The sequence below is a fragment of the Scleropages formosus genome, chromosome 1 (genome assembly GCF_900964775.1).
Source record: "Scleropages formosus chromosome 1, fSclFor1.1, whole genome shotgun sequence".
NCBI lineage: Eukaryota > Metazoa > Chordata > Actinopteri > Osteoglossiformes > Osteoglossidae > Scleropages > Scleropages formosus.
The window spans coordinates 28,648,855-28,673,401 of record NC_041806.1 but is presented as its reverse complement, the minus strand read 5'-3'; the positions used below and the strand labels follow the sequence as shown (position 1 = coordinate 28,673,401).

Genomic DNA, 24,547 nt, shown 5'->3' with positions numbered 1-24,547 from the left:
ACCGTGGTAAGAAGTTCAGCGCAAAGATGAAAGAGGCATGAGAGCAACAGCTATTCTTCTGGGCTTCAATTCTGCTTTTCCGTTGTTCTGTGCAGTCTGCGAAGAATGAGTATTCAGCCTGATTTAGAACACAAGCTCATTTTGTACAAATTTGTAACATGCAAACTGTGAGAATCTGAGGGGTGAACAAAACAGTACAAAACCTTTTTGCTTGTTATAGAGATTTCGAGTTTGTTGGCGGCGGAATACGATTACAGTGCAGACCAAGTTGAAATCCCAACAATGGTGGTAAAACCAACATGCATTTTGCACATGCTGACTTGTGCATTGTGTTGGAGGAATGAAGAGACGTACATGTATTGTGTCTGAATATACTTTTTAGGTAATGAGTGCATTGCAATTTATCAAAATACTACATTTTACTTAGGGGGGTGCAGTGGTGTAGTGGGTTTGACCAGGTCCTGCTCTATGGTGGGTCTGGGGTTTGAATCCCGTTTGGGGTGCCTTGTGATGGACTGGTGTCCTGTCCTGCAGTTTCAGATAGTGTGTGTGTGTGTGTGTGTGTGTGTGTGTGTGTGTGTGTGTACATGTGTACATTTTATTTTTATTCAACACATCACGAGAACCCAAATCCCTTAACAAAATCATTGCTGCAACTTTGAACGATCGCAAGTGGTGCAACAGTATCCCATCCGCGGAGGCACACGGCTTTTGAGCTCCAGTGTTGTCCAAGCCATGGCAAAGGCACACAGTTCAGCACCAAGCTTCACCAGTACTTATGCAGTGAAAAGTCCAGAACTCAGCTGGTGGGTTTCAAAGGTTTTGTTACATTTGACCGAGTGCAAGCAGATCGTTCCAATAATATTCCATCCTTCCTCAACGCTTGTTCATCGTAATAAAGACTTCCCTTTAAAGTTCCCCTTCTTGTCTCTCTGCATTGGCTTTTTATAGCTGCCTGGATGAAATTCAGCACTCTGGTTATGGCCTACATGCATCAATAGAACTGCTCCCAGATATCTACAAGATCTGATCAGCCACTACACCCCAACCAGACTGCTACGCTCCTCCACCTCTGTCCGCTTGGTGGTCCCTCGCAAAAAAGGTCCAAAAGCAAAAGCCCGACGGTTCTCGGTTCTGGCTCCATTGTGATGGAAAAACTTCCCTCTCTCACTCAGAACTGCTGAATGTTATTCTACATTTAAGAAGGGTCTTAAAACTCGTTTCTTCCGGACTAACTTTTCCCATGATCTCTTGTGTTCATCTAATTTGTAAATGTTCATGCTCTATACCTTTGAGATCATACCTGTTAAACAACGGATAAACCTTACGCAGCTACTCCTGTAATGTAATGAAAATGTTAAAAAAAAAAATTATGAGGAATGTCATTAAGAATCGTCAATATTCGGATAAACTTCTATGCTGCTACTTGTGTGATGAACATTGGTTCATATGGTGGAAAGAAACAAAATGACTGTACTTTAGAATCACGTGTCTGCATCTAAGTCTCTCTTCCTGCCAATGTAATGTACACATTGTATTTTCTATGTGATGTACATCGCACTGGAGAAAAGCATCTGAAAATGAATAAATGTAAATGTAAAGGTAAAGTGTCAATGTTCCGTTTCTGTTCGTTTCTAGACTGCACTCAACTGGTTTAAGGAAGGCTTCAGCCTGAAACAAAAAAATGTACTACTTACCTGCAGAATGTGGAGTTTTTTTTACTTAAAATTGTCTCCTACTCTAAAACCCCATACATTAATATTTTGTTCTCTTGAAAAGAATTCAACCTCCAGAGAGCTTTACATTATACAGTGGCCATGGCTTTTGGAAGTAGGTCATCACATGCTTTTTCCACCTCGTACTGGGGCCCATACTATCTGCTTGCATCTCTTTCGTTTCCAGGAGCTCTCATTAGCTGGAAGTGATAAGGACATAATGTGTAATGATGTATCTGTCGGGGCCTCAGCGAAAGACACGAGGCAGCTCGTGTCATGGTGAGGGAGCACACATTTTACATTACATGTACTCATTTAGCTTACACCTTATTCTAAAGTGACTCAAAATGTTAAAGTACCTACAACCATTTACCCATTTAAACAGCTGGGCAATTTTGGGTAAGAAATTTTCTCATAGTTTTACAGCTTGAGGTTCAAAGTAATAGGCTTGTGTGGTACGAAAATGTGCTACTAACACTCTAAGTAACATTGCAAATTGATATTATAGTCATCACATGTTTAACAAATGACTGGAAAGTGAGATAAGCTGGATGAATAACTTGGAGTTGTTTCTGTTGTGGGCCATGACAGCTGCTCTTGTTTTTTTATTTAAAGCATCATCTTTATTCAAGTGGTTCTGAAATACTAATTACCCGTCTTTACTGTTTTGAACAGAATTGATAGCCTTACAATGTGGGGGGGCCCACTTCCAGTTCCTGTTCCTGCTGTAGTGCCTTACTGCCAACCATTGTCCCAAATTGGCTCATTTAGTAATACACACAGCTGGATCTGTGTACGTTGTGTTCAATTGTTTTTTGATTCGAAATTGAAGAACAAAATTATAATTATGATGCCTTCATTCATTTTTTTGTTTAAAAATGAATAACAAATTATGAATTAACTATGTTTAAAAAAACATTTTTTGCTCAAAATATAAAATATTTAAAATATGCCTCATTTATAGTTTCTTGCTGTCTTATTTTTGACTTTGAGTTATTTCGTTTTGTGGTATTCTTGACCAACCCAGGTGTAAACTAATTGAAACTGTGCATAATCCATCAGTGGCTTCATCGAACATGCTGGCTTCGCTCTGAGTTATTCATAAATTAATATGGATCACTAGGTGCTTTTCAAAAGCAGCAAGAGAGTGAAATTAAAGGAGGATGACATGTCATGTCCATCGAGAAAAATTGGTAGGATTTTTCAGGTGCTACTTCTTAAGAATCTTATAAGGCAGACCCAGCTGTATAAATATGAGAATTATTGTAAGTTGCTCCGGACAAAAGTGTGTGCTCAGTAACAATGATCACTCATTGTTTGTCATAAACACTTCAGAGACTGAGAAAAAAAAAAAACTTTGGTGTGTTTATTCTGAAAACCGCAGGCCCACATGAGAAGTCTCATCACACTGCTGTCTTGTTTGTTCACACACAGCTCAAGTTCTTGCAGCCAAGAGCAGCCCTACATCACCCACACCTTTGTGCACTATGCCCTCTACTGGAAAAAAGAGTGCATATGGAATTCCTGAACTGGCTTCATAAAATTATAATTTAACATTTTTATATATTCTTTTTGCAGAAGTATTGGAAAAAACATCAACATCAAATGACAAAAATGTAAAACTTTTATCTCAATAACCCAGTTAATGTTATAACTTCGAGACTACAGAAATATTTTTAATGTCCTTCATTGAACAAAATTCATGTTATTAATCAAAGGTAGTTTTTTTCTCTTTGCATGATTGGATTACCTAAATATCTGCTCGCCACGTACAGTGAGAATAAGAAGTATTCACGTCCTTTCGTGTTTTTCACATTGCATTTTCTCATATCATGAAATCAAAACTGATTTATTCTGGAATTTTTTGGCTTGTTAACACAATTAATATATAATAACTCATCATATAATTTTGCTCACTTTTACCCATTTTGCTCAGAAGCATTTAAATAGAACTTGGTGCTATAATTTGTCTTCCAAGGTCACACAATGATGTCACTGGAGTCCACCTGTGTAAAAATAATATTCTCCAAATGTTTTCAGGAGAAGTCCGTCAGTGTTTCAGAGGTCCCTCAGCTTGAGTGATTTTATCATAAGACCTCATGAAGCTCAAAGAGCATTGAAAGCAAACATGAGAAAGAGTTCTGAAAGCACCAGTGAGCAGCAGTGTATAAAGAAAGTTTAAAACACACTGAATGTTCCCTGGGGGTGCGGTGGAGCAGTGGGTTGCACCGGGGTCCTCCTCTCTGGTGGGTCTGGGGTTCAATTCCTGTGTGGGGTGCCTTGCGATGGACTGGCGTCCTGTCCTGGGTGTGTCCTCTCCCCCTCCGGCCTTACGCCCTGTGTTACTGGGTAGGCTCTGGTTCCCCGTGACCCCATATGGGACAAGCGGTTCTGAAAATGTATGTGTGTGTGTGTGTGAATGTTCCCTTGAGGACTAAGTCCATTGAAAAAAACACAAAGAGAATGTGGCACAATGGTGAATTCTTCTAGAAGAGACCCAAAAGAAAACACTACAGAGAGACTCTCCTTAAGACAAAAATTACCTGAACTATTCACAAATGTGTGTTTTATGAGAGGCATCAAAAAGGAAACCATTGCTGAAGAGTTTGCCCGAAGGACCCTAAAATGGGTTAAAGTTTTTTTCTATGGTCTGATGAGACTAAAACTGCTAGTTGCTGTGTTTGACGCATCATCCCAAGAGTAGTATCCATCTGTATTGTGAAAAATAGGGGCTAGAGCACAATATCATGTGGCAGGCAAGTAAGGTTTCAAAATGGATTGTGCAATATGTGGACAAATCTTGGAGGAAAACCTGGACTACTCTGCTAAAGAAATAATGCTTGGGAAATTTTGGGATTCCAAATAATACAGAAAAAGTGAAATTAGAATGGTTTAAAAAAATCTAAACCCTGCTGGGACTCTGTGAAATCCCAGACTTCTACTCTGTTCAATTGGTGGAATGTTTTGAAATCTGTGGCTCCCCAGTCAGACCTCTTGGAACTTGAGTAATACTGCCAAGCAAAATGGACAAAACTGTGAGGTCCAGATGTGCAAAGCTGATACAGACTCTCACCTTCAATTTCAACTAAAGGTTCTTCCACCATGTACTACAATACGTGAGTGAACACTTGTTTTTTTGTGATTTAAATAGCTTTAGTGTTTTTATTTGACTATTAGCTAAAAGATGATTATAATTACAAAAATTATATTCTTATATTTTGTTTGGATTGGTAGTAAAAAATTCTATCCATAAATCCATTTTCATTGCATATCTAAAAATAATTACATGGGCAAAAGGGTGAATACTGTATAAAACTACAAGTCCCAGGGAAACCCCGAGTTCCCACCAGTCTTTATGCAAAGTAGTGGGCTGTCCTAAAATATGATTGGACACTCGGAGGGTTTGCCGTTCCTACAAAGCCTTACGTGAATGGTTACTTGCGGAAGCCATTTTTCGAAGTCCTCGCTCATTTCCTCTTGTTGTTTAATTGTTTTTGTTTACTACCCTGGAAGTCAGCCAGGGCAGAAACTGAGTCCTCTTTTACTCTTCTTCCCCCCCCCCCACTCCCCTCCTCGTAGTTTTCGCTCGACGAACTATGCCGGTCCACTCGCGTGAGAAGAAAGAGAGCAACCACGAAGAAATGGAGGTGGATTACCCGGAGCAAGAGGCGAGCAGCTCGGAAGACGAGGACACGGAAAGCTCGTCTGTGTCGGAAGATGGGGACAGTTCAGGTGCGCTTTTCCAGGATCATCTGCAGACACGTGTCCTTCCTGGAGCACAGCGACACCCCCGAGCTAACTATTGTGTCGTGCCGAGCCGCAGTTGTGTCGCTGTGCCGGCGGTATACTGATTCCTGCTAGTTGACTGACGCGACCGTGAGGCGGCGGCGCTGCACATAATTTATTGTCAAGGCTTCACTAAATTTATACACAAACACTTACACATTTTCTCTCTGTCATATTCTGCAAACACTAAACTTCTTTCCGAGGTCAGCTTCGTGCGCGCGGGAGGCTGTCGAGCAGCCCCACTGACTGAATCACACTGCGGCAAGCCGCTGTGTGCGGAAAGCGAAGTTGGGGCGCGAGCCGAAGCACCGCCGCCACCGGGCGCGAGACCCGACGACCTGACGGGTCCCGATTGGACGGATGAGCGATCGGCTCGTTCTGCCAATACTACACACTTGAGCACGCGGGCCGGGCCCACTTGCTTCCCACCATGGGGGCAGAGTGTTTTGACACGCGGTTTTTCTCTCCCCGACCCAGAGATGGACGATGAGGATTGCGAGAGGAGGAGGATGGAGTGCTTAGACGAAATGACCAATCTGGAGAAACAGTTCACCGACTTGAAAGACCAGTAAGAGAGTCAGTCCTCTTGATGCCCCAAGCAAGTGTATACACTCTGGGTTGTTTTTTTTGCCCCCAGCTGTTGATGTGTTTTTTTCCCTTAAATTTTAAATTCAGTTCAATTCAATTTATTTTTATAGAGCGCTCTTCTCACACAGTGACACAGAGCCCTTTAACACAGGCATTTTCTTCTTCTTCTTCTTCTCCAGGCTGTACAAGGAGAGGCTCAGTCAGGTGGATCTCAAGCTGCAGGAAGTCATTGCTGGCAGTGCTGCAGAGTACCTGGAACCCCTTGCCAATCTGCAGGAGAACATGCAGATCAGAACCAAAGTTGCAGGTATCTAGAGACATGGACTTGGCCGTTATTTACCTTGATTGATGCTGTTGTGCCCTAAACATTGTGTATTTAACTGAGCTTTAAGTCACCGTTCAAGTTGATGGGAAGGGTGCCTATCAATTGGTTGATTGTCTTGATCACAACAGGGATCTATCGTGAGCTTTGCTTGGAGTCTGTGAAGAACAAATATGACTGTGAGATCCAGGCTGCTTTTCAGCACTGGGAGGTGAGCTGTTCTGTACTTATCCAGCAGTTAGGCTAATGGGATCCCCCCCCCCCCCCCCCCCCCCCCCCTTCTTGCTTGCTTTTAGGAGCTGTGCTGTTACCACATATCATTGCTGCTGTTGTACCTTTCGACAATTTGAACTGCGTATTGAATATCCAGTATGGAGAAGGAGTCATTTGTGTAACTTGATGGCTGTTAAATAAGTTTTTTTTGTGGGGTTTTTTTTCCTCCTTGTTCTCAGAGTGAAAAGCTCTTACTGTTTGACACAGTGCAGAGTGAACTGGAGGAGAAGATCCGTCGCCTGGAGGAAGACCGCCATAGTATAGACATTACCTCAGGTATGTTGTGTGTCCCATATCAAGCAAATTGAAATATTTCTGCATCTACAGTGTTGATATGTTTTTCAGATGCACTCTGAATACATCAGACAGTGGAATATTACCTTCTGTGATCTTATGTACACTGTTGGGAGAATGCACATTCTAATTCAAGCTCAACGCATGTGGTATTCATTAGGAGACTAATGTTATTGTCTCAGACACACATTTTTATGAAGGTTCATCTACAGTATTGCAGGTATGCCCATAGGGGCTGCAGTTTGCCAAGATGTTGGAGTACACTTACTTTTAAACTCATTTACTTTATTTACTCTGACTTATCTATTATATAGACTTCATTGTATTACTGCATGCTATAGAAAGTTCAAGATAAGACCCAGTGAAATTCTGCACAACAGTAATAAAACCATTTTTGGAGCTTTATTGTGCCTGATCATGGAGGCTTCAAAGAATCTTGAATTGACTGAAAAAGATCAGTTCTAACAGAGAAAGATTTGAACTCCATGAAGTTGGCCCCTTTACAAGCAGTGCAAATGGGGGAAGAAAGAAAAAACATTGTGATTCGTTTGTGCAGTTTTTGAGATGTTAACATTTATTTATTTCGGAAGTGATGTCATTCCAGCCACCCTGCAACGCCCCAGGAACTCGAATTCGGGCTCATTTGTTTCTGCTACATTTGTACCGATTTGTGCCATTCAAACTGCGTTTCTATCTCCTTTGCTTCTGAAGATATTAAAGGTTGTTTACATGGCAGGTGACCTCACTCCAGCCCCCCTACAATGCCGGAGAAACTCGAATTGAGGCTAATTCATTAATGCTACATTTGTGCCATTCGAACTGCAGTTGTATCTCTCTTACTTTTTTTTTAAATATCAAAGATAATATTTCTCGTGACGTCACCTGCATCTGTAAAGTTGCCCCCCATGCCCACAAACAGCACAAATAAAGACAAACGTATATTTTGTTAGTGCTACATTTGTGCTGTTTGAACTGCTGTCCTACTTCTTTTACTTGTGGAGACAATGGAGGTTGTTTACATTGGAAGTGATGTCATCACCCCCCCTACAATGCCACAGACGCTGCATTAATATTAAGTGGTATTAAGGGATATATTACACGTGACATCACTGAGATATTTCATATTTCAGGTATTAGTGATTATATGACATGTTATTTCTGGTGATATTCATAACATGTGCATTATGTCTTGCAGTGTGTTTTATACTACTGCCTTTTACCTGTTCCACTTCACTCACTGGTCCATGTCGTGGTCGAACGTGACGGAAAACTACTCCTGTTCAATGAACAGTATTGATTCACCCAGGTCAACACAACGAGTGAGGGGAGAAAAAGAAAAAAAAAACACAACCGTTAACACTGAGGTTTTCTTTTTATATTAAATGAACAACAGAACTGAAAACGTGTACAAATTCACTGTGATGTTTTCAGCATGCTGTGTACACTACACATGTGGTGTTCTGTGAATCAGTGCCAACTTAACAGAAAACATGAAGAAAGAAAGAAACGTGCTGGAAAATTACTTGTTCTCTTGTCCTGTTTTGAAGTTATTCGGCTTTGGGGGTGACATCTCCCTAAACACCTGTATAGTTAAAATTACAGGCATGACAATGAAAAATTCAGCTTTATGGAGTATTTGGAAAATCTGCAAACTAATCCTTTTTGGGAAATCTTTCTTACAGGAAAAAATGATTGTTATTTATGAATACTTCTTAAACTAATCTTATATACCTAGCTCACAGCAGTTCCACGAGGAAATTGTTTATCAAAATGTTACAACGATCGCAATACTTTAAACAAGCGAAAAAATCAAAGTGGACTCTGTGCTGTAATTAAAAACACCAAAAAAAAAAAGTCTTTACAAGGACCCAACATCCTTTTGGTGAGGGAGGGTGTCCGTATGATGTCACATACAAAGTTATTATACTGTTAAAATGTGTTTTATTATCTACACTCATTACCAACAATATAGATGTCCAAAAAGAAAATATGTAAAGAAAATGTACACTGAACAGCTACATACAAATGCTATACCATAGAATGAGGCCTGATCTGAGTCCGAGTGCTACGTTAGCGGAGGTTGGGAGATGTGACCACCCACACACAGAATAACTTCCAAACAGGAGCAAGAGAATGAATTGTAAGGTTTTTTTTTTTCTTTTTTTCTTTTCTTTTCATTTGTGCTGTTTCTAGGGGGGGCAGTTTCCTGGAGCTGAAGATTTCTCTCATTTGTTATTCTGTGATTTTACCTTTTCAGAGCTGTGGAATGATGGGCTACAGTCTAGAAAGAATAAGAAAAAAGATCCCTTCAGTCCGGATAAGAAGAAGAAGCCAGTCGTCGTTTCAGATATCCTTTTCCTTATGAATATATTCTTACATTTATGTTACTTTATTTAGCAGACACTTTTCTCCAAAGCGACTTCCAACAAATTCAATGTAGTGTTATCAGCCCACACACCTTATTCACCAAGGTGACTTACACTGCTAGGTACACTACTTACAATGGGTCAGTCATCCATGCATCAGTGGAACACACTCTCTGTTACTCACACACCGTGGGTGACTTACAGTCACCAGTTAACCTGAACAGCATGTCTTCGGACTACGGGAGGAAACCCACACAGACACGGGAAGACTAAGCAGCGATTGAACATATGTCCTCTCACACCATCCAGGTGCTGTGAAACAGTGGCGCTACTTGCTGTGCCACTGTGCTGCCCATCATGCTTTTCTTATGAAAAGCTTTGCCAACCCTGCCACAACCAAAAATATGAAATCTGTTTATATGATTTGTCAGTTATAGAGTCATTTATCTAGACTGGTGGTAGTACTTTGCAGGTAGCAAAATTAAAGTCAAATAAATCAGATTATTTTAGCTGGGATGTAAAAAACAAAAAAATGCGTATTTTTGGTCTTATGGTGTAAACTCACATTTTCTGTTGCCAGTGTTTCCTTAACCATCTAACGACCATATATTGTTTACATGTTGCAAGATCTGGATATCCTTGAAGACTGGACTGCTATAAGAAAGGTATTAAAATTATCTGGATTTTTACATTAATTTCTCATAAAAAGTCACTGTAATGGAGAAACACAATCTGCTTGAACTACTGACACAAGCAATTGTTTCAATGAAAAGAAAGATGGTCTTAGTTATTAATCTATTTATTCATTCTCTCCCCACTTAACCCCCCCACCGTCTTGCAGGCAATGGCTACCTTGGGACCACATAGAGTAAAGCCAGATGGTAATTTGACAACGCCTTGTTGCTCCTATTTAGTGGAAAGCTGTGGTATTTGTAAACGCTTATTTACACTTTCATTCATGCACCTTGTTGGGGTTAAAAGTGTTGATTTACAGTTCTTCTGAGTCAAACTTGCGGCCTTTTTAGGCACATTTCCTCACGATTAAACTTACTCTGCTAGCTGTTAGAGTGGAGTGTCGTTGCAGTTTTGCCTTGAGCTTCAATTATTACTCTTGCCTTTTCAGTTTCGGCTAAGACTGACAAGCACCAGCACAGCGCGCGGTCGGAGGACGGGCGCCTCTTCTATGATGGCGAGTGGTACAGCCGGGGCCAGCCCATATGCATTGACAGGAAAGACGAGTACCCTACCAGGTAATGCGGATCTTTATGGAGGACGTGTCATTTCACTCCCAGCACTGTTATCATGTAATGTCATTATTCTGAATTTACGAGATTTGCCTTTCTTCTTCAGTGCCATAATAACAACCATCAACCACGATGAGGTGTGGTTCAAGCGGCTGGATGGCAGCAAGTCGAAACTCTACATTTCTCAGCTCCAGAAAGGCAAATACACCATCAAACATTCGTAGTGTCCCCAAGACCCCATGGCCTTCTGTTTTTCCATTTTTTTTTTTTATCAGAGTGACTTGAAGAAAATGTGGAAGGTTGAGCCCCTTATGTTTTCAGTACTTTGCAATAAGCAAAGTTTAAACTGATTGGCATACATTTCCTGGCTTTTCCTTTAATGTATATATTAGCTATGATTGTGCACTTTTCAACTTAAGTGTCTCACTGAAAGCAAAAAGGTTAAAGTTTATAAATCTCCTCACTCTGCCTTGGAGATGGTGCTGCTTTGGGTAAAATAGTTGCCACAGAGATAGTAGAGCAAAAGAGAAAGGAGTGGAGATGCTGGGGGAAAGCGATGCTAATATTTGGACCATAAACATTATTGTTTTTCTATTTCATACGAGGCCAAAACAGTGCAGTGACGTACTGACAGCCTAGTAGGTCAACAGTCCTGTATGGGCAGCTGTCCCCAAAACCAGGTGTCTCTTGTGGCAGACTCCGACACATCCTGTTTGAATGCCCGATGTTGAGCATTTCTCTGCACATGTTGAGCTATTTACCTCACAGTGAAGCATCTGCTATCAACTTCTTACCCTTAACATAGTATTACATGCTATGTTGCTGATACTTAACCATGAGACTTGATTCTCTGTCTCTGCCAGCATCTATTTGAGGTTTGTTGTTAGTTGGCTTCACTGTTTGCCTCAACTGATGGGAGCGATAGGAGTTGACCGTCAAAATTGGAGAAAGCTTTGTTTTATTGTTTACTTAAACCATTATCAATTGCTTAGAAATGTCATGTTCTTCTTTGTGTTTTGTGATTCTTTTCATTTTTCATAACAAAATGCTCCAGAAACTGACCATGTTGTGGTTTCTTTTTTTTCATTACTTTAAAGTCTGCCTTTCTTTAAACTAGAGAAATTGGCAAAGTAAGGAAGTTAATATTTTCCGCTCTGAGTGTGCTTGTCTTGGTACACACACCTTTCTCTGAGATGTGGACTCATGCTCATAAGGGGGTCAGCTCCTGCCCACACATGGACCGAACGAACAGTTCGTGGTGGTCAGTAGCCAAAGGCACGTGTCCACACTGCCTAACATTCCACAGCTGGATTGCAGCAATGTGTTCCTAGTCTGCTCTTGACTTTTTGTTACATTTCTTTTGCCTGCCTTTTTTAAACAAGCACACAGTGAGCACCTGCCAAACACAGAAAACATTATTGCATATGGAGCTGGTAATTGTCCTCTAAATGCTAGCATTGTGTAGTGCAGGAAACATCTGTGGCTTCGTGTCAAATAGGAAGCTTGTATAAGTAAGGTTCTCAGACAATCTATTGCCTACAAAAACAGCTTTAGCTTGCATTTTTTTCTATTGAAATTATTATTCACATGAAATAATTGAAGTTGTGCTGGATGACAGCAGTTCCAAAGACACATCCAATCATAGTCTTCTTCCTTTGCTTATTTACAGGGAAGGTGTGATGCTTTGGGAAGCCCCTTCACTTATTTGCTTGGGGATTGGAACCCATTTCTTACATAGGGGTTCAGCTGATTTGGAAAGGGAAAAGATTAGGATACTGCTCCCATGGGGCCTTCTGTTCTGTTAGTACACAGGTGTGTAGAAGGGCCTCTTGACTCCTGCTGCCTGCTGTTAAAATGAGAAAGTACCATATTCATTTTTGTATGTTTCATACTGCCTTTGAGTTAAAAATGTGGTATTTCACACACCCACCCCCCATAACACAAAGTGGTCGTGGTATGCCTCTGTTTCATTTTTATTTTTATATTCTGCAGTTTGTACAGGTTAACATTTAAGGTGGTTATAAAGAGTAAAGGTGGACTGTTAACTACATGAAATAATTGTACTGCATGGGACACTGAGTATATCTATCTGAGTAACTCCAGAGAGAAGTTACAATTACAACTAGAGCATCTTCTGATACGTTCTTCACCAGATTGGACATGTGGTGTCACAGCTAAGTGCATAACTAGTAAATGGGTGGAGACTATCAAACAGAAAGTGATACCCTGGATTGAATTATGGGTGGATGCTTTTTTCGATGATGTCTCAAGCGTCCTGTTGGAATGGGCAGCAGTGGTGATGTCAAACATTTTACTGTCTAAAATTTTGGCTGGCTGGCATCAAATCCTTTAGAGGGGAACGCCTGTTTTCAGTGTTCTGTGTGTAAATACAGTGTGAACCTCACAGGGTTAATATATGCGTGTCCTGATGTTTACTTTTTAAATTAAACATCTGCCACAGTATTCCCCCATTTTTATTTAATATGACCTTCGGATTTTGTTTTGAAATTGCAAAGCAGTTTTTCCTTTCACATTGTATGATGTCACTAGTGTCAGATTTTTCAGTGCATGTACAGCATTAAATACGTTTGCTTAAGAAAGACATCTGCTGTTTATTATTTAAAGGATTTCTGGGATTGGAAGGACATGGTCTAGAGGTTTGTTGTGAAGCAACAATCTGCACATGAAAGGATGTATGTGTTTCAGTTAATTAAATTCAATGACTTGATTGACCTTCCCTCACTCTTTCACTTTCTATAACTGCTTGTCCTATTCAGGGTCACGGTGTTTCCTGAGCCTATCCCCGATGCACTGGGCACATGCATGGTGGGGGGACACCCACACATAAATTCCAAGCTCAACAATACTAAAGCCTGCCTGACATGAAGTAGGAGCCAAATGATCCAAGCAGCAGTGGGTTTAAGTTTGACATTTTCCCCGCATTTTGTTGTCTTGAAGATCCCCCTCATATTGCTGACGAACCACAGACTGACAGTGATTTACTGCCTTCACTCTCGGCACTTAAGGAGCTTTAGCAAGAGACCCTGCAATGGTTTGGGTGCAGATGACATCTGTAAAAATTCACTCTGGGGACGTTTGACAGAAATTTCTGGTTTGTTTTATACTGCTGCAGCAATTCCCTGCAAGATGAAGGTTTATGTGAGAGAAAAAAAATCCCATATTTTCTTGCTTGCGTAAGACATCAGAGCAGACGCCACCTGTGTGTTCTGCCATATTGTTTCCACCAGCTTTCACATAGTGGGATGCAGTCCAAGCTTACAAGAGACCATACAGGTGCATGCTGGGTCTAAGCTGCTGCAGTGCATTTGACAGACATCTGCATCAGTGGCTGGGAGCCAGACTCCAGGGGGCCTGAAGCTCAGCTGCTGTGGATCTGCAAACACCTGGCCATCACTACAGGCTGCAGGTCCTTAGATGACCTTCCATGAAGTATTTTATCAGCTCAAGCCCACCAGGTAGGCATCAGTGGGCAGCCATGCTTTGGGGACAGCATGAAGTGTGGTGCATGTGGAGCTGAACTTGTCATCTAAAGGTCACAGGTTCACAAGCAATTGGCAGCTACAACAGACTCAGGGCCCTTAGTTGTTCAAACCTGAAATATGTTTCCAGCCAGAGCCCTCTTAGCAGGTAGCCATGGTACATCCAAGAAGCACAGCGTTAAAGAAAATGAAAGTCTGATCTAAAGGTCACAGGTTTGTGAGCTACTACAGGGCCCATTGCTGCTGTATCAGTAAGGTATTGAATCCGAAATACAATTGCTAGTTTGTAAAATAGTTTGAATTGATAAAAACGTACGTTAAAAATAAGAGCATAAGGTTGTTTTAAAGTCAGGTATGATACTCATTATTCCCATGTTCTAGGGACCACTGTGGTAAAAGGTGCATTTAATGTTGAGTACCACATTATACCACTACATTCACACTTCCACATGCACACAACTTGTTCACAGAAAATATATATCAATAAACAATTGACGAAGTTATCTTAAATTGGATTATGTGCAAATTAAGTTACTTTTGATAAAGATATAATAGATAATTTCAGTTGAGATTTAAACTTTTTAGTTACTGTTTGGCTTTTCATTTTAGCAAATTACTTTCATTGTTTTGTTTCCACTATTCCCTTTCACTTTGGAAACGGGAACAGGAGGAAAATAAAACAGAAATGTTTGGGAATAACGGATAGCTCCTTTGCCTTTACTGTCGTTCACGGGTGCTGCATTACAATTTGCCCCGAAGGCGGAGCCCTTTGTGCGATTGGCTCAGTCCACCAGGTGGGGGCAGTAGCACCTCAGTGTAACCTACCAATTGGCTGCAGTAGCCCTGCTGAATTCCTACAGCCCTCACTTACCGAAACCCTGCTGAAGCCAGGACTCCATCACAGGTCATTGACTCTGCTGATGTGAAGACCATCCTTCGGGCTTTGTCACCAAGTCCACTGCCTCTTGCTCTAGAACTTTCCTTCCAGACTAGACCTTCTATGTGCACTACCTGGTGTTCATGGTCTTTGGACCAAAACTTTGATCGCTCAAAGCAACTGCTGCCCTTTATGGTGCTTTGAGTCAGTCGAGAGGCTGTTTGGACAAAACTCTACACCTTCCATTTTTCGTTCCTCCGTGAGCTCTGTTTACAGCAATCCAGGAGCCCAGTAAGGCCGAGTCCTCAAAGTGCCTCCTCATTATGAATTACTTATGTATTCCAGAGCCCCACGTTCCGCTGACGGATTCACTAACCGCAGTCATCCAGCCCAGGTAATTCTATGCAAGGGGCCACAAGGGGATACTGGATTGTTTGCCCCTTTCCACGTGTTTGCATCCAAGCAGGCATGAGCTTTAAAGGTCTCCATTTGCCAATTTTATTACAAGTCACATTCTTGTTTCTGCTTCTCCGTGCCACTTTCATTTCAGTGTCGCTACACAATCATCACTTGAAGCCTGAACCCACTTCAGGTGTATGTCCCTATATTTGTACTAGTGATGATAGCAATTCCATGCTGTTGTTCACAGGTTCACTTCTCATTTGCATTTAGGGCACATTTAACCTATAAACCCCTTTGTGTAAGACCATCATCTGAATGAATGCCTGCACATGGACAGTCACTAATCCTGTGAAATGTTTCTGAATGGCAGTGTAAACAAAAGTATTTTTATGGGAATTCATATCTATTAAGGTTAAGCAATACATTTGCTCTTTGCTTTCCAGAATTTGGACAGGCAGTGTACAGGTCACAAGTCCAACATGCAAAGCAGCGTTCGGCATCCTTGTAAAAGTCAGAAAGAACACGTGCTGAGGTTATTGGGCCCATGCAGAGTGTATCAGTGGTCTCAAGTACCGTGCTGACCCAGGAAGAGGACACCAGGTTGGAGATCTCACAGCAGAGCCGAGAGAGCTGAGCAGGAGCCTCATTAATGCTTAGCGGCTGCTCGATTTTTGGATGATTTATGGTTATGATTGTGACACAGTGTGATGATGGAAATACTCTGCTGACTGGAGGAGAAACAGAGCCTCTGTGTGACACTGTGCTCCAGGGGAATCTGCACGAGTTCTACAACCACCAGCGATCTGATGAGCCGGACGCATGCGTGGCCGCTCACCCTGGGAGGATAAAAATAGCCTGGATGATATAAAGAAGGGGTGTCGATTGCCGACAGCCTTCACCTGCAGCATAGGGTTACATGCACACAAAAGGCATATTAAAAAATACATATGTCATATGTTTCCACCCTAACATGGCACCTGTCGGCCAGAAACTAAAGATGGAAATTGCAGTGACACACATACTCGTTCGTTCTGAGCTCAGAGATCAGCTCTGTGCTCCTGAGGTGCTACATGTGTCTGGCTCCACAACAGCTTTCCCTACTGTGCTCCAGAGACGTCATGGGACACCAGCTGCTGCCTTCAAGGGGCCTTTGCAGTGGCTGCCACAGGGGCTTGCGTTCTCTCCTCATACTTAACCTACCCACAGCCACATACACAGGGCATTTTATGTGCAGGGCACTTTTTCTGTGTCTATGACCTTCTAGGATATGGAAAAAAGCAGGACTGCAGCACTATTCTTGGCCCTTACGCCATTGTTCTTTTTAAAGTATTTATGATTGTGTCAGTTACCATGAAGGGTTATGAGCAGCACAGTGGTGCAGCAGGTAGCCCTGCTGTTTGGGCACAGGTTGGAATGCGGCTCAGTCTGTGTGGAGTTTGCATATTTTCCCCATGAGTTTCTCTCCATGTGCTCTGGTTTCCTCCCACAGTCCAAAGATACATTTCAGGTAAACTGGGGAATCTACATTTACATTTATTTATTTAGCAGATGTTTTCTCCAAAGCAGCTGCCAATGGATACTATGTAGTGTTATCAGCCCACACACCTTATTCACCAAGGTGACTTACACTGCTAGATCTACTACTTACAATGGCTCACTCATCCATACATCAGTGGAACACACTCTCTCTATCACTCACACACTATGGGGAACCTGAGCAGCATGTCTTTGGACTGTGGGAGGAAACTGGAGCCCATGGAGGAAACCCATGCACACACAGGGAGAACATGCAAACTCCATACAGACTGAGTGGGGATCAAACCCATGTCCTCTCAGACCACCCAGGTGCTGCGAGACAGCAGTACTACTCGCTGTGTCACCATGTCGCCTAGGGTTGCCAACCCCCGCAGAAGAAAATAAGGGACACTTATGGGTTCCTTTTAGGAAAATAAGGGACACTCAGAATTTCTTTGTAACTAATGTATATGTGTCATCTTGACTGAATTAAATGCTAAAATGAATCCGAGACACATTTAATTTGCTTTTTGCTCACTGACATACATGTCAGTTGTTAAAAATAAATTAATTTTAATGTCATGCTAAAGTCTCACACACCGTTACACACATATCACTATAGTGTTTGCCTAGGTGCTCTCTGGTGGGTCTGGGGTTCGAGTCCCGCTTGGGGTGCCTTGCGGCGGACTGGCGTCCCGTCCTGGGTGTGTCCCCCTCCCCTTCCGGCCCTACGCCCTGTGTTACCGGGTAGGCTCCGGTTCCCCGTGACCCCGTATGGGACGAGCGGTTCTGAAAATGTGTGTGTGTGTGTGTGTGTGTGTTTGCCTAGGTAATTTATACACACTTGTTACACAACTGTTGAGGAAGAGACTCACAGTCCTTTTGAGTGATTTCTTTTTAACTTTAATGAACAGACACAAATTCAAAAAAAATTAAATTTGCATCAGTGAAAAGCACATGCTTTGATAGGCTTAACTTATGTTTAAGCACAGCAACTGATTGAAAGTAGACTGCATTTTACAAGTTTTTATGAACAAAAGTGCAATATTCTGACTGATTAAAGTGCAAACAAAAAAAGTCCCTTCTTCTTCTTCTTAGATCCTCCTTGTTTTTTCTGAGTACTTGATTTCTCACTTCTCGCAGCAGCAAGAATTTCTATGCCCTTTAAGTACAGTTTTGTAAAATTCACTGTTTAAAGCAACTCACTTTTCATGAGCTCCTACAGTCACTCTGCTTGTTTTTCATTACAGAGAATATCCTCCCCCGTAGCCCGTTAGTAGCCACGATGACATCTAGTCATCTAGTTAGTAGCTACCTGCCTTGCCAACGGCCAATGACACTCATACTCATGCAACACACCTCTGTTTCACATCCATTTTTGTGATTTGTTTAATCTTTTAACACTTTTATGCAAACTGTGAAGTTTATGTATGCAATGAATATATGTAATAAATACTTTTGGTGTGAAAGGTTAAAATACGGGACAAATCGCGTTCCGTATGGTTTTAATACGGAAAGCAACTCTTATCGGACAGGCTCCAAGTTTCACAACCCTGAGTTTGACAAACGGTTAACAAAACTGAGTGAATAAAATGTAACTGACTGTGTTTAATAACTGAACTGTGCAAAAACTGAACCAGGCCAGAGCAAGCCTATTATTTCAATGATTTTATGGTACATATACTGTAACAATAATTCTCAAAGACAATTTACACTGTTTCAAAGGCAATTTGTACTGAGAGTGGCTCCACCCACCTGTGGTCTCTTTTTATTTGTCTTAATACCGAAATGCTATCAAGAAAGTCCAACAATATGAGTTAAAATATTTAGCAACATAAACGTATTGCAAATAGAATGCAGCTATATCTGGAATCATTAATGGCTGGTAAGGGCTGTCTGTGGTGGGGATGGGACAAAACCTTGGAGTAAACATCTAGCCACTATTAGAAGCTCAGATAAATATTAGCTAGGCCAACACTGGTTGAAGATCAATCTATTAAGCTGAAGTTTTCTGGTGGGGAACGGAACTCAAAGTAACACAAAGCTGGCATAAGTTCTGTCGTTTTTGTTCCTATGTCCCAGTGATTTGAGAGGTTGTAATTGGTGTGTTATTCTCTCCTTGGCCAACTCAGTAAACAAGATAGTAGAAGATCTGGCTGTACCCATCTGCTTGTTGTACTGCAGCAGCCCCCTTTGGGTTGGGCTGTCAGATGGGCCACCCCGTCCACTAACCAGACCTTCTCTTGTTCAAGCTGGAGGGAGGGGTTTATGGAAAGTCTTTTACAGGGGTCAGCTGCTCTCTGCCCTGCGGTATGGGAATGTTCATGTGGGCAAATGCAGCAGTCTCATTGCCGACCCCTGAACAAAAAAAGATATTGTAAAGAGACAATGAACAACCCTGCTGAAAAGAGTACAATGACACTGTTTCAGCCTTGACTCATCAAGGCCACTTCTGGGTTCCAGGAAGCTGGGGAAACAGAAACTCGGTTTGTTCTTTTCACATGCAGAAGGAAAACAAGATTCCTGACCACCATTAGAAGAAAATGTGGCTAATGGCTCTTGTAATTCATCGAATGACCAGGAGACCAGCTAGTCAGACTCAGCTGGAAATAAAATTGATGTCATCTTTCATAGGCTATCTTCAGTGCTTCTCAATAAAATATGAGAACAGCAGCACTAAGAAATCAGATGCAGGAGGCAATAATACTGCAGAGAAATGTCACAGTAAACAAAATGCAGTAAAAGCCCTGCTGGTGATCGTTGAGAGCTCATCAGTAGCTCATCACCTGGTGCAGCTGGTAGTGTAGTGGTTGAAGCTTCTGCTTTTAGATCCTAAGGTTGCAGGCTTAAATCCCAGCTGCAGTACACTTCAGCAATGTACTTACCTTAAATTTCTCCAGTAGAATTGCCTAGCTGTATAAATGGGTGAATAATTGCAGGTAGGTTAACACTGTAAGTTGCTTTCGAGAAAAGTGTCAGCTAAGTGAATAAATGTAATAACTATTGATCTGCTTCATTGTATTCAGGATGGAACAGATGTTCTTGCCCCGCAAAATATAACCTTTTATTTAAAAAAAAAAAAATCTTGTGCTCAGTTGTAGTCTATCTAGTACCATTCCCAGGTTTGAGTAAACCCTATATATGCAGGCAGAGACCCAGTGCAGGGCACAATACTCCATGGACAGATCTCTTCATCACAAGACATTCATTCAATTTGCATGTACACATACATCAAAAACATTTCTGAGTGTTCAGTTAGTCTGAGGAACTTTTATTTCGGAAGAAATCCCTATAAACAACAGGGAACATGAGCTAATGCCAGAGCTGAACCCATAATCCTGCATCTATAGCTGGCAACAGCAATTATGTTCATGTCGGCCAAGAAAAGCTCCTGAGACTGACCAGGAGTGTTCCCTTCATTGTACATCATGGTTATCATTTTTTACGGTAAAAAGGTAAGAAAAATCATTAAATACTGACCAGAGCTGTCTGTGTTGGGAATAGGTTGAAACCCAGAATCGAAAACTTACTTGATCTTGTTAATGGTTGAAAATTTCTAAAATTTGTGTCTAGGTGTACACAATTTACAAGGACTTGGATAGTTTTAAACATGGAAAGAATGTTTACCTAAAGGTGTCAGTTCTACTATGGACATGTCATTTGAGCTGAGCTGTAAATTATTACAGTTTATGATAGGTGTTACCTCTTTCCTAGATTTTCCTGCTCGACATCTTTTTAAAAAGAAAAAACTTTTTCTCCCACCCCAGCTTTCAGCAGACTAACTAGCGTAAACATAGTTTGCCATGAAGCCTTTTCAGAGACATCATTGCCAGGCAGTGACCAAGATACATTATTGTCTGTTTGTCTCAGGAGGTTGGTCCATAGCTATTCCATTAACCTAAGCAGGAAGTGGAAGGATAGGTAAAGAGCCAGTGGTACAATGTATGAGGCTGAACAGGGACTGAGGTAAGGAACACAGTATTAATTGTATTTGCACCACTTGCAACCATCAAACTAGTTGGTCTTCTTGTGTTTCAAGCCAATACTTAGTCCTTCTACTGTCTTTCCAAAATATAGGAACAGAAAATAAGTAGTTGCAGAGAAAAGGTTTAAGACCTTAGGGTTGTAAGCAGACGATTGATGGTACAGTTTCTAGGATGACTGGTCCTACAGTAGCAAATTAACTGCTCACATAAATTATTAAGCTTCTCGAAGAAATGAAAATCATAAATCACTCTGGAAAAAAGTGTTGGTTTAGCAAAGAGATGGAGAGTAATCACATGAGGTGTTCACAGTGCACTAGGATGGGAGAAAATGTGCTGAGAGGATAGTGAACTTTTCGGTTTATTAAGCAGACAATTATTTTTGGGAACTCTTTTTCAAACAGTGCTTTTGTGCTGATTTTGCCCAAAAATGTTCAGTGTGGAGACTTAAAAAACAACAAAAAAAAAATCTTAATCGATTTGTCAAGAAACACACAAACAATTTGACTGTTGTATTAGGAATACTTCCTATTCCGGGGAGTTTTTCCACCTGTGCTCCTTTGTCATGTTACACACCAGTACTGGTTACACCCATGCTATTAGAGCTTGCTGACCCGCTTAATGCCAGGTCTGTTTGCAAAAAGCTACTCGTTACGACTTGTGGCATCAGAGCTTGGTGACCTGCTTGGATTAGGAATGGACACACATTAATTACACTCAGCTCTTCTCACCTGAGACACTTGTGAGATGGCTAATGCCGATAGCCATGGGGAGAGTCAGCTCTCACGCATGTCTTATGTCACCATGAAGTGCTAAGGTTCTCTGTACTGTCTGTGCTTTTATTCCTTTGTGTCTAATCCCTTTTACAATCAACAGAGGGATGCATGTCTTTCTTTACATCTACAGACACATGTGTAGGTGAATGATCCCACTACCTGATTACTGCCAAAGCAATGAATCAGAAGAGTTTGGACTTCATAGGCCTTAAAACCCTATGTAGGTGTTAACCGGCACCTAATTTTTGTGTTTTTATATTTTCAAATACATTCTTTGACCACATGCTTAAAAATCTTTTCTTTCTAAACTGATTAATAGTGAATTGTCAACACATAATTCTTTGCTCAAACTATTCAAAAGTGTTTTTCCCTAAAGCAGGCCATACTTTTCAGCACTGAGTGTTATCCTGGATCTTTCTATTATGGCATAAGTATGTATTTTACCCAACAATGTGTATATTCTTTCCTCTAATCCAGCATGCTATTAAATAAATACAACAGAACATCGTGCTCAATAGAGCATAAGAATTAGTACATTTTTTGTAATAATTGTATATGCTTTGGGGGGTGCAATGGCACAGTGGGTTGGACTGGGTCCTGCTCTCTGGTGGGTCTGGGGTTCAAGTCCCGCTTGGGGTGCCTTGCGACGGACTGGCATCCCGTCTTGGGTGTGTCACCTCCCCCTCCAGCCTTACGCCCTGTGTTGCCAGGTTAGGCTCTGGCTCCCCGTGACCCCGTATGGGACAAGTGGTTTCGGACAATTTGTGTGTGTGTATATATGCTTTCTCTTCTACTTTTCTGACAAGCAGTGGAAAAATTTATGGTCCACCAATCATTGTAAAAAGATTTGTCCACAAAACTTTTCTACTGAAGAAAACATTCATGTGACAGAATTCATCCAATACTGGCTAAAAATACTTTTCATCGCTGTGGACTTGTGTGCAAAGGTGAATTACACGTGTTGGCAACAGAGGCTGTTGTCGGCAAATGGCTGGGAGGGAGTCATCGCTGATGCTGGACGTATGACACAGGGAGGAGGTGTTGGAACACTGTGCTCTTTCTCTCTCATTCTTGCCTGCTGAAGTCATTCTGTGTTCCCACAAACAGCCAGGCGAGCGCGTTCCAGATCTTTCCCTTCCCACATGCTGTATTCTGGCTGCCCATCATTGTGCCTCCATGGATTGTTTGGGTTGCACTGCTCACATGCATTGCTAGGATGTTTTTAGCTGTGTCTGTAGCAGTGTAAGTCACCTGGGTGAATAAGGTTTGTGGGCTGATAACTCTACATAGAGTTCATTGGAAGTTGCTTTGGAGAAAAGCGTCTGCTAAATAAATAAATGTAAATGTAAAAGTAAGACCCTTCTTCTCAGTTTTACTCCTGTTCTGGTGCTGTGGCAGAAGCCCTCCAGTGGTTCGCAAGGAAACAAGCATGGAAAAGTTTTCAAGATTTGATTATTATTATTGTTTTTAACTATAAAGTAAATCCATAATTAAGAGTATGAAATGCTCAGCTGTTGATATAGTTTACAGACTGACAAATTATTTCAAATTTTGTCAAGGGGTTAAAGGAACAGGTGGCATACACATATAGCACAGCGTTTGCATGTTCTGGAGAGAGCGGCAGGATATATTATCTATTTTTTGCTTATTGAAAGTGCAGTCTGATGATCCTAGCTTCAGTCAGTCCAGTCACATTATTTTTATATGCCAATCTTCTCAACCAAGCGTCAGAGCCCTGAATGATAGAGCATATATGGTTGAAACAAATGAGAATGAAAAGAAAGCCAAGAGAAGGTTAACATTTACTCATTTAGCAGATGCTTTTGTCCAAAGTGATGAACATCTCAGAGAAAAATACAAAGAGTATATTACATTAGAAGAAAGAGAGACATAGTTGCAGATGTGTGATTCTTAAGTACAGTGAGTTTGTTTCCATTATATGCACCAATGTTTAGCATAGCAGTAGCTGCATAAAACTCAGAATAGACAATACCTGAGCAGCTTCTGGGAAGGGGGTGTGGTGGCACAGTGGGTTGGACTGGGTACTGCTCTCTGGTGAGTCTGGGGTTCAAGTCCCACTTGGGGTGCCTTGCAATGAACTGGTGTCCCATCCTGGGTGTGTCCTCTGCCCTGTGTTGCTGGGTTAGGCTCCGGCTCCCTGCAACCCTATGTGGGAGAAGTGGTTCAGGTGATGTGATCATCCTCCTACAATTTTTTTTTTTTTTTTTTTGAGATACACAAACATTTACATTTATCCCTTCCTGGATCGGGGCCTTGGCGTGGCGGAAGGGCTTGCGTGATCTAGGGATCTCCAGAGCTATGTCGTCGGGAGCATTATGCTCCTGGTAGGGTCTCCCAAGGCAAACAGGTCTGGAGTGAAGATCCAGACTAACACGATCCAAAAACCTCCATGAAAAAAGTAAACAAGAGAATGTTTACCCTGCCCGGAATAGGGTCACCGGGACCTACCCCTGGAGCCAGGCCTGGGGGTAGTGTTCCTAGGCGAGCGGCTGGTGGCTGGGTAGCCCACGTAGCCCGGCCGGGCTCAGCCCGAAAAGACATCGTGGGGGGGCCATGTGGGCCCACCACCTGCAAGGTCCAGCATGGGGGTCGGGTGCTATGTATACCTGATGGCGGGAGGGGGCAGGGTGGCGCATGGCGTCGTGACCGCTCGCAACGAAAACTGGCTTTTGGTACGTGGAATGTCACCTCACGTGGGGGGAAGGAGCCAGAACTGGTGCGGGAGGTTGAGAAATACCAACTAGATATAGTTGGGCTCACCCCCACTCACAGTGTTGGCTCTGGAACCAAACTCCTCGATAGGGGGTAGTCCCTCTCCTACTCAGGAGTTGCACGAGGTGAGAGGCGCTGGGGGGGTGTGGGGATACTCACAAGCCCCCGGCTGG

At 41.9% G+C, this 24,547-nt stretch overlaps 1 protein-coding gene across 1 annotated transcript; it reads left to right on the top strand.

Moving 5' to 3' along the window:
• Nucleotides 1–5,311: 5,311 nt before the first annotated feature.
• LOC108924143 (breast cancer metastasis-suppressor 1-like protein-A) lies at nucleotides 5,312–13,181 on the top strand. The gene is made up of 10 exons (XM_018735341.2): nucleotides 5,312–5,447; nucleotides 5,979–6,069; nucleotides 6,269–6,396; nucleotides 6,543–6,622; nucleotides 6,864–6,960; nucleotides 9,236–9,325; nucleotides 9,945–10,009; nucleotides 10,186–10,225; nucleotides 10,468–10,594; nucleotides 10,695–13,181. Exons 1-10 carry the CDS (start codon nucleotides 5,312–5,314, stop codon nucleotides 10,810–10,812), a joined length of 972 nt encoding a protein of 323 aa, XP_018590857.1. The 3' UTR covers nucleotides 10,813–13,181.
• The last annotated feature ends 11,366 nt before the right edge of the window (nucleotides 13,182–24,547 follow it).

What these genes read in the sequence shown, in the direction of transcription:
- LOC108924143 (XM_018735341.2), top strand. Translation starts at nt 5,312, where the DNA reads ATGCCGGTCCACTCGCGTGAGAAGAAAGAGAGCAACCACGAAGAAATG. An exon ending in GGAAGATGGGGACAGTTCAG is followed by an intron (nt 5,448 to 5,978) that starts GTGCGCTTTTCC and finishes TCCCCGACCCAG; the next exon opens with AGATGGACGATGAGGATTGC. An exon ending in ACTGGACTGCTATAAGAAAG is followed by an intron (nt 10,010 to 10,185) that starts GTATTAAAATTA and finishes ACCGTCTTGCAG; the next exon opens with GCAATGGCTACCTTGGGACC.